This window comes from Octopus bimaculoides, chromosome 7 (genome assembly GCF_001194135.2).
Source record: "Octopus bimaculoides isolate UCB-OBI-ISO-001 chromosome 7, ASM119413v2, whole genome shotgun sequence".
In the NCBI taxonomy this organism is placed as follows: Eukaryota; Metazoa; Mollusca; class Cephalopoda; order Octopoda; family Octopodidae; genus Octopus; species Octopus bimaculoides.
Window position 1 is genome coordinate 41,948,428 of NC_068987.1, and position 11,094 is coordinate 41,959,521.

The following is an 11,094-nucleotide window of genomic DNA, read 5'->3' on the forward strand; positions in this document are numbered from 1 at the left end:
TACATCATTAGATGTATACCTGACTTTCCTATATAAAATTAAGAATATAAACGGAACACTGAACTCCGGACTATCAACTTATACAACATTTATTCAGGTGGTAAATATATACATCTTAGCTCTTGTTGTTACAGCTTCTATGTGTGTGAGCATAGTTGTTAGGACGTTGTTATGTAGATGTGAGCGAGCTGTCGAGTGTAAGTCCGAAAGATGGAGAGTGACAGCTATACACGTAAAGAGACTGTCTGCAGGTTGGAATGTCAGAGACACTGCTTGACATGTCCATGCTCTATTGCTGGCCAGCAAGAAAGAGAGAGAATTAAGCGGGAAAGCTTGCTTGTTTAATTCCACGCATGCGTGAGACTATGCATGCGCACGGCGTTACTACATGCTTAAGGTTGCAAGAAATGAAGCCAGTATGCTCTGATGTATGTGTAATGTCAGTGTGCATACTCGACAGAGTGTAAGTACCTTGAGAGAAAAGTTGGACCTAAGAAGCATCAGTTGTGGAGTACAAGAGAGACGATTGCGCTGATATGGTCATGTGGCGAGAATGGATGAGGATAGTTGTGTGATAAGTGCCACACCCTAGCGGTTGAGGGTACCTGTGGAAGAGGTAGACCCAGGAAGACCTAGGATGAGGTGGTGAAGCACGACCTCCGAACATTAGACCTCACCAAAGCAATGACTAGTGACCAAGACCTTTGGAAATATGCTGTGCCTGAGAAGATCCGGCAAGCCAAGTGAGACCATAATCTGTGGCCTCTGCCAGGGGTGTAGCCAGCCTACTTATTCGTACCTTTACTTCATTGGACTCTAAACTCTGCTTGCGAAGACCTGTTGACGCAAGTGAAATTGAAATTGAATCAAATTTGACGACTCCCATGCTAACCTTTCCTTCATTGGACACTAAACTCTGCTTGCGAAAACCTGTTGGGGCAAGTGAAATCGAAATCGTAATTGAACCAAATTTGATGACTGGCACCTGTGCCAGTGGAGTGCTAACAGCACCGTCTGAGCGTGATCATTGCCAGAGCAGCTGTCTGGTTTCTGTGCCGGTGGCATGTAAATAGCACCATTTGAGTGTGATCGTTACCAGCGTTGCCCTACTGGCACGTGAAAAAACATTCGAGCGAGGTCATTGCCAGTGCCACTGGACTGGCTCCTGTGCAGGCAGCATGTAAAAAACGCCATTTTGAGTGTGGCCATTGCCAGTACCTGACTGGCCCCCGTGCTGGTGGTACGTAAAAGCACCCACTACACTCTTGGAGTGGTTGGCATTAGGAAGGGCATCCAACTTTGCGAGATCAGATTGGAGCCTGGTGCTGCCATCTGGTTCTCCAATCCTCAGTCAAATTGTCTAACCTATGCTAGCATGGAAAGCGGACGTTAAACGATGATGATGATATCTATATATATATATATATATATATATATATATATATATATATATATATATATATATATATATATATATTGGTGATGGTGGTGAAAGGTCTGAAAGTATTGGACAGTAAACGATGATGATGAGGATGACTGACCTGTGAAGCCTGTTTACCCAAATTCCATTGTCTGTTTTCATTAGACCACTATTTCAGCGATTTTCAGAGTGAAGTGAAGCTGTTTAAACTCTTTTACTTTTTGCATTCATGTTGAATGAATGAAATATTAGAGAGTGATGGTGGTTGATTTATTGAACAAATGATTGTGGATTTATCTTAGGTTTACACAGTTACATAAAGACAGGATTTATATCAAAAGAGTTAAGTAAATGAAGGATGTATTTCAGAACAGAAACAAAATAGAAAATTTGTTGTTTAGTCTGATGGTCAGGCATCTCTAATCAAGACATGTCTCCATAATCAAAGTTGTCCCAATCATGGCTATCCCATCTTTTTCTTTAAGTTTCGTCTATACAGTACTACATTAACAAATGTGATCTTTTTTCTTCTTAAACAGAAAGGTGTGAAATGAAGGCTATTTGGCTGTTGTTTATAGCACTTTAATCAATTTTGGAATAGCTCTCTTCTGTTGCTAGAAGCGATGTTAGGCATGTTTCTGAATTATGAAATTTGGGGAAAATAGCAGTGACAAAAATTGTGTGCTTGAGAAAACGTGTCAAGTTGAGTGAAATTGTAGTCATGACACATAAAAGGCACCTACTACACTCTATGGAGTGGTTGGCGTTAGGAAGGGCATCCAGCTGTAGAAACCAACCAAACAGACTGGGGCCTTGTGCAGCTTTCTGAGTTACCAGTTCTACTCAAACCATCTAACCCATGCTAACATGGAAAACAGATGCTAAATGATGATGATTGTATCCATAAAGTCATGGTGGGATTTCAAAACTATTGATGTATCTTCTAACGCTACACATTTCATATCCATGTTGAATAAGAGACTAATAAAGTTTTGATATGGCTTCTATTTGTTGACCTACACACATCTAATCCATACTCCAGTTCTTGCTACCAACAACGAAGAACATCAAGCGTAACAGATTGAACAGCATCACTGTTGTGTTCAATACTTGTAATAGGAACATTACATGTGTGGTGGCTCTTCCTTTAACTTGCAAACGTGCGTCACTAATTCAAATTTTACAAGCCAAAGAATGCATTGAGCTCTCCTTTGCACTGTCCATGTCTTGACTGCTGCATCAGCTTGGCATGGCATCAGTTATGTCACTGTCATGTGACTAGCTGCATGTGCATCTCAACGTTCTTTGTACACTCATCCAACTGGAGTATCAATGAGATATGTGTAGGGCAACAAATGGAAGCCACATTGAATTGCACCAAACTATATAAATTTCATTAGTTGATCACTTATTCAATACGGATATGAAATGTATAGTGTTGCTAGTTACATCAATAAATAGTTTTGAAATCCCACCATGACTTTATGGACAGACTGTATTATTGAAAGATTTCATTGAAAAAAGTAATTATCGCAAAAATAAGTTAAAATTTGTCCTGAAATAAGTGACAATATAAAACAAATTTTTTACATAGAACGTGACAAGGAGGGAGTTCAAACATCAGGGAAAAGAGAAGCTTCATCTTTTGTATTTTGTGTATTATTTCTTTTGATGAAGAAAATTTTAATGAGAAAGTGGATTTGACTGAACAAATTACAGTATGATGTACATTTGGCATGTGTTTTATTGACTTCACAATGATGTAAACTGAAATACTTTAAAGTTATTTATTAATAATTTCAATAATAATGGTTGAATATCAACAACATTGACATTTTGATGAAGGAGGCATTACTGATATGGGGGACATTTTTGTAGGAAACAACATTACACTAATATGGTGGATGTTGGTCCTTTTATGTAGGAGGCACTGCTACACTGATATAATGGATATTGGTGCTTATGTTGGATTATGTCTGCTTTCCTTGCTGGTATTGGCAGGATAGGTTTTCACATTCAAAGTCACCAGTTATTTCAAGGTCCTGCTCAGCTAAATGGGTCAGTGGATTGCATCTTGCATCTGTTTCAGTTTTGATTATGGTTTCTCTGGCTGGATGCCCATCTAAATATCAACGATTTTATAATGTGTACTTTTTCCATGGCATCAGCACTAGAAAAGTGTTGTCCTTAATAGAATTAAAGGGTCTGAGTGCTTTTTGTGGCACCAGCACTAGAAAGGTAGCCATGTCCTCAATATATTGAAAGGGATCTCACCACCTATGTGTCAGCTCACTTGCCAACTTCTTTGTAGAGTGAGACATGAGTAATAATGATGACAAGGGGAATGGGTGAGGGGGGGAGTGATTGGAGTACTCAGTTTTCTGAGTATATCAGCAGACAGTGTGTGTATGTCTGATTACAGGTGTAATATTGTATCAAAAAGTGAAAGTTCAGTAATTTCATAAAATATAAATTGAAAAAGAAAAAATCTGTACCAGACTGAAATAAGTAGGGTGGGGCTCAATATAATAATCTAAGACTCTGGATATGATAATATAAAACTCCAGCATGGGTATAGTTTGGTGATTGGAAGTAGTAAAAGAATAAAGTATATTTTAATTGTGAATCTGTTCAAGACAGTATAAAAATGAATGTTAAAGATACTGTGATTATGATGATGATGATAGTGAAAATGTTAATGTCTACCATATATTTCTTTGCAGAGAACTTTCGTTGCCTTTGTACCCATGACAGAGGCTTTGGTTATAAAGGAAGCACATTGCATCGAATCATTCCACAGTTTATATCCTAATCAAAACTCATTGGAACTATTTTCCAAGTTAATTTCTAGAGTTATTTTACATCATTAAAGATAGAATGTTTAGCATTAGGAAAATAATCTAGTTGCAAAATTTTGTTACTTTGTGTGGATCTATTCACATTTTTAGAATAGTCTTACATATATTGTATCAGGATAAATGGGAGGTTTAAATGTCTTTTAAATATGCACCCTTTAATGAATCAACATTCACAAAGGAATACCAACTACGATTTGATAAGCCTGACAACTAACCTTTTTGTCACCATTCTGCTATTGAAATGCTCTGCCTCTGCTTCAGTTGACATAAATAATGCAAGATTTAGTAAAATAACATCACTATTAAGTTGGTGTTTAGAACATTAAGTAACCTGAAATTTTGATAGACGATTTTAGTTTAAAAGTGGAAGTGTATATCATAGAATCAGAGGTAGTTTCAAGTGGAGGGATTTCAAAAGGTTTCATATATTATTTTTTTGTAGTAATTAAATTAAGAAGAGAAACATACCTCTTTTCTAGGTTAATTCTCTACTTTGTTTAATTAAAATATATAAAGTTTTTACTCTAAGAGCATGTTTAACCTTTTTGTTATTATATTACTTTTGTTTCAATAAATTTTGAAAATAATAAAGAATTAGGTAAAATAACTGTCTTCATGAAGCTGGTGTTTGGAACAAATTAACAGGAAAATTTAGATCGCTGTAAAACAGAAAGTTTGTGTCAGAACCTGGAACAGTCTCTGGCAGGTAGGTAGGAAAAGGGTTAAAACATTTTCATTTTAAAAGCTGTTACACTGATAACAATGAATAATGAAAAGGATTTGTAAAATGAGAAGTGGTCTTTTTTTTTTTGGAAACAATATTAAGGATTTGTATCACTACATTATATTTGTCCTTAACTCTGAAGTACATGTGTCAAGGAGGTGACTTTACGAGGCACAACGGAACAGGAGGAAAATCAATTTATGGAAATAAATTTGATGATGAAAATTTTGTCTTAAAACATACAGGAGCTGGTAAGTGGAAATAGCCTGCCATTTTGTTTTAGCTGTGTTTTCTTTATCAGCTAAGGAAATTTAACTTATTTGAAAAACTAACAATTATTTATTGATGTGTTTCTTTATGCCAGCATAGAAAACGTAATAAATGATTGAGTTGATAGAAGTGCTAGACAATTTATCAAGTGGATAGTGGTTCATACCCTACTATGGTCAATGTTGTGTGTCTCTGGCTGACACACAGAATATCCATACCTAACTACCTGATATAGATCCATATTGGATACCTTTTGCATGGTTCATTCTATTGCAAACATTTAGGCCAAGTCTCTGGTTTGAAAATAATCTCTTTGTACTCTCCCAGAGGCCCCGAAAGGAGTCATGGCTTCTACTGTTGCTTTTTTTGACTGTCAGTAAAAAATGTGATGTAATTCTTCAGTTCTGAGTTTAGTTTCTTTTTTTTGGAGGAAAATTAATTTGTGACAGATTGAGATAATTTTAAAGAAGGTTGTCTTTCATAGACTTAATCATGTAAAATTGGAGATAAATACTGGCTGAGTGGACTGCAGATGTCCCCTGAGAGGAAAAAGAATTATGATAATTTTTAATCTTGATATAGTCAGAGAATTGTGTTGAGAGTGTAGTTAATTTGGGGTAAAGAATATAGTTAGATCAATCCCAAAACTTGTTTTATGAGCCTGGTAAAGTTGACATTAGCAGGGTTTGAACTCAGAATGAAAGGGAACATAATTCAATACATCACAACCCTAATAATGATAATGTTATAATTGTTTCAAATTTTGGAATAAGACTAGCAGTTTTAGTTGAAGTGGGTTAGTCAATTACAGTGACCCCAGTACTTGACTGATACATTATTTTACTGACCCTGGTTGGATGACCTCAGCAGCATTTGAACTCAAAACATAGTGTTAGAAGAAATGTTGCTAAGTATTTTGTCCAACATGCTAGCACTTCTTTCAGCTTGCCACCCTAATAATAATGATAATAATAATAACAAGAGCACTCAGAGAGCACCAACATCTGCCAAAGCAACACTAACGTCCTCTCAATGATTAACCAGAGATGATTTTTAAAATGAGAATATCTGGAATAAACTCAACTGCTCTCACAAGCCAGAATACTGAAAATGAACTTGACCGCCCTCAAAAAAAAAAAAAAAAACAGAAAAATAATCCAGAATCCTTGTCTGGTACCGTATCGATCCCAAAATCTAATCAGTTTGTGCCAGTCATGAGGCCAAACATCCCTGAAATTTTCATTGGAATCCATCTAGTGATTCTTGAGATATCTTGTCCATGCACAACCAAACAAACGAACAAACATGACTGAAAACAATACCTCTCCCTTTGCTAAGGTGGAGATAATAATTGTTTCAAATTTTGGCACAAGGATAAAAATTTCAGGAGAGGGACTAAGTTAATTAAATCAACCCCAGTGCTCAGCAGGTACTTATTTTTTTTTTGACTCTGAAAGGATGAAATGCAAAATCAACCTCGGTGGAATTTGAATTCAGAGCATAAAGACAGATGAAATACCACTAAGCATTTTGCCTGGCATGCTGATGATTCTGCCAGCATTCCACCTCAATAATTATAATATTAATAATAATAATAATGATGATATTAACAACAACAATTATAATAAGAATTTCACCTTTCTTGATAGCTTCATATTCAGTTAGTCACCTTACTTAACAGTTGAGTATTATTATAAATTTCATTTTTAATTAAAAAAATTGAACTACACAAATAATGTATATAAAATTTAATTAGAAACGTTAGAAATAATGTATATAAAATTTAATTTAGAAACGTCTTCCTTGCAGGTACATTATCAATGGCTAACAGTGGACCCAACACCAATGGTTCACAGTTTTTCATTTGCACAGAAAAAACTGATTGGTATGTATCAATAACATACAAATTGATATTTATTGTATTAATAACATACAAGTTGATATCAATAATACACAAGTTGATATCTATCAATGACACACAAATTGACATCTATTGGTATATATAGCAATAATATACTTGTTGACGTTAGCAACAAATTAATATCCATTGATAAGTTGATATCTATGCTACAAATAAGACATGACACACAAATTATTCTGGTAATATCTCTGTAATTATACTTTATACCTGCTGCTTTGTTGATGTGGAGTGATAATCACTAATATTCATGTTCTGTATCATTTTAATATCATCCTTTCACAATTAATAACAAACTCATTATCATTTACAATTAATAACAGACAAATCCTCTTGATGATAGTTAGCTGAAGACCTTTGATACTAGATCAAGGTCACAAATTTGGATGGATGAAACCAATTTAGTCAGACCCTAGTACATGACTGGTTACTTATTTTATACTTGTTCCTGAAGGATGAAATACAAATTTTTTTCAATGAGATTTTTTTCAATGTAACCAAATTGAATTAAATCATTTTATCTTGCAGATACTCCTGTGTTTGTCTAAAAATGGTTTCAAAGGAGTGTTCAGTGATTTTTGCTATACTGAGTTTTATATATCAGGAATGTATGATATATATTGCTATATAACTAATTTCAGATGTAATGTTATATAGCCAGTATGGTGTATTATATGTAACATGCTTGTATGAAGTTATACAGCTAGTATGTTACTTCTTATATTTTCATATTTTGCAACCTAACAAAGACTTTTGGTAACAAAGACTTGGTAATAATGACTTTTAATGCAGATAGAAAGCTACACAGACTAGAAGAGAGTAGAATTAGATCGATTCCAAGACTTATCGATTGGGATTTATTTTGTCAATCCTGGTAGGACTTAAATTCATTTAACATGTTTTTTTTTTAATGCTAGCATGGATTGGATGGTTTGACCAGAACTGGCAAGTTGGAGAACTGTACCAGGTTCCAGTCTGATTTGGTTTAGTCTATATAGCTGGATGCCCTTCCTAACGTCAACCACTTTACAGTATGTGCTGGGTGATTTTAACATGGCACCAGCATGAACACTTTTATGTGGCACCAGCACGAGTGCTTTTTACATAGTACCAGCACAAGCCAATCATCTTCTTCAGGAAGAGTAGGTTTTAACATTTCTTCTATGGAGAACAGGTCTTCTTGAGCACAGCAAGGCACCAGATAACTCAGTCTTTTGTCATCTCTTTTGAAAGGTTCACTCTCCAGAAGTTGTCCTTCAGTACTTCATCCCATGTCTTCTCGGGTGTCCCTCTTCCATGAGTTCCATCTGCTTTTAGTGATCAGCACTTCTTTATGGCACTGTTGACATCCATCTGCATCACATGACTTATCATCCATCACCATATGGTGAACATAATGTTTTTCTTGGTGGTGGCAATTGCAAGACCTCCAGATCTTGGGTTATCTTCAAGATTCTGCCTTCCCTATCTAAAAGCGCCCACTTTTGCACTGTTGATAAAGCTGGTGTGACATTCACTAATGTAGCAAGCATGTCAGCATGAATGATTAGGGAGGCTCAGCTTTTTTTCAGCAAGTACTTGATAACAGCACAATGCTGAATTTTGTTGATTTTCAAGAGAAATTGTTACCAGTTACTTTTGAAGCCTTCTTTGAGCAGTCAGATGTCAATTTACCTGGAAAGTAACAATGCAGCTATTAATACGAAAATTGGAAATTAATGTATGGAAGATTTCACAGCTCTAGCATCACTCTTTCATAAGCAGCCTATGAACTTTTCAGCCCAATCTCATACATAGCCATTACATAAGACTCATACACAGTGCAGCTAGTTATGATTGAACAAGAGAGTACATTGGAATGTTACATCAAAGGTTTTACTCCTCTTCACACGAATAATTAAATACTTTTGTTGTAGACTATCTGTTGTACTTGTCAACTAACCCTATTGTTTTACAGGTACTTAGCAATTTTGAGGAAATGAAAATAAAATGATTGTAGAAGTGTTTAACCCTTTTGTTACCATATTCCTGTGGTGATTGCCTTTGTTATTATAAGCTGGTGTTTGGAACATAAATTAACACAGAATTTTGATGGAAAGTTTTTATTTTGATCACTTCATTATAGGAAGTAGTGTCAGGTGGGTTGATATCAAAGGGTTAAATTTAGAATGGAGAGTAAAAGCTACCAACTTGCCACCATTCTTGTGAAGAGTTATACATTGTGACAAATATGTTAACATGAGAGGACAAAGGACTAGGATGTCTGGCGGTATGAGACTCTTAAGAAGACCCACTCACCTCTGCAAAATTAACTCCTGGAAGCACTATATGCATAAATGGGTACCTAACCCAAACTCTTTTGAACATCCTCTCTCCCAACATCTCTCTCACTGCCACCCCTACCCAACTGAGACCATCTTATTTTTTTTGCTAACAAGAAACATTTCATTTGTTAGCTATTTTTCATCCATCAATGTCTCTTCCCAACTTGAACCACCAAATTATCTCTTCACATACACAACACTTACATTCCCCTCACTCAATTTTGTGGTCAATTCAACCATGACATCTCTCCCTTGTCCTTTCTGTAAACTGCATCACCATTACTATCACTATCTTGCTGTCTTCCCCCACTCTTTCCTACAACCCTCTACCTTCCCCAACTTGTACACCATTGATCATCCATCACTTCCTATATTTACCCGTCAATCCTACACGCTTTAAAGTTGTTGTCTACTTCCCATCACCACCTCCACTGTCCCAATACACTTCTATTCACGTCACACCTTGAGAAGCCACTTTCATTTGCAGCTTCTACAGATCATTCTCACTCTCTCTTATTGGTAACTATGTAGTTCGTCTGCAAAAGCCTATCCTTACATAAGTGGTACCCCCACCATAAACCTAGGTTTTGTAGTCTTGTGAGCCACATAGCAACCTCACTAGTGCTGGCAGCATGAAAAATGTACCTAGTATATGCTGTAAAGTGGTTGGCATTAGGAAGGGCATCCACCAGAATAAACCATATCAAAGCAGACACCAACCCAGCCAGCATGAAAAGTAGATGTTAAATGATGAGGAATTATTGAAAGAGTTTCTAGACCTTGGTAGAATTAAGTTAAATCTGTTTGAAATTGCACATATTGCATCTAATTATTTGATAATATGCTTTGATAATCCAGCTCGATTTACTCTATTCGAATAAAAAGACAGAATGATCATAGGACTATTTCATCGAGGATGACCAGGTACAACATTAGAACATTATACATGAAAAATATATTTCAAAATAACTTTCAATTGATTTCTCTATTTAATAACGATTTTTAATATCTACAGGCTGGACAATAAACATGTAGCATTTGGTAAAGTAATTGAAGGAATGGATGTTGTTCGAAGAATGGAGGTAAATTATTGGTTTCTGTTTTCTTTCCCATAATCAATATCAGTTTGATGATATTTTCTTTCATGCTGGTATGGTTGAGACGAATCAGGTAGAATCTCTTCTAGTCACCAATCTGTACTTGTTTTATAAGAACCCTCTCCATTCCACCACTTACTTTATGTCTACTGTATTATGGAACAATTGCTCACCAGAAAAATTAAACATCTTTTGCTTAGTGCAACTCATGACATGATTGACATATTTTTAATATATATATATATATATACACGTATATGTATATATACGTATATGTATATGCATGTATGTATATATATATGTATATGCATGTATGTATATATATATGTATATGCATGTATGTATATATATATGTATATGCATGTATATATATATGCATGTATGTATATATATATATATGCATGTATGTATATATATATATGCATGTATGTATATATATATATGCATGTATGTATATATATATATGCATGTATGTATATATAT

General features: G+C 35.2%; 1 protein-coding gene across 2 annotated transcripts in view; it reads left to right on the forward strand.

Annotated features, from left to right (window-relative positions):
• Window positions 1-11,094, forward strand: part of LOC106884302 (peptidyl-prolyl cis-trans isomerase) — a 54,263-nt gene that overhangs the window by 41,434 nt on the left and 1,735 nt on the right. For both annotated transcript variants that reach the window (XM_052969551.1, XM_052969550.1), the window contains exons 7-10: window positions 4,144-4,223; window positions 5,148-5,253; window positions 7,082-7,157; window positions 10,530-10,596. In XM_052969551.1, coding sequence (XP_052825511.1) covers window positions 4,144-4,223; window positions 5,148-5,253; window positions 7,082-7,157; window positions 10,530-10,596 — 329 coding nt within the window. The remainder of the gene's footprint in view (window positions 1-4,143; window positions 4,224-5,147; window positions 5,254-7,081; window positions 7,158-10,529; window positions 10,597-11,094) is intronic.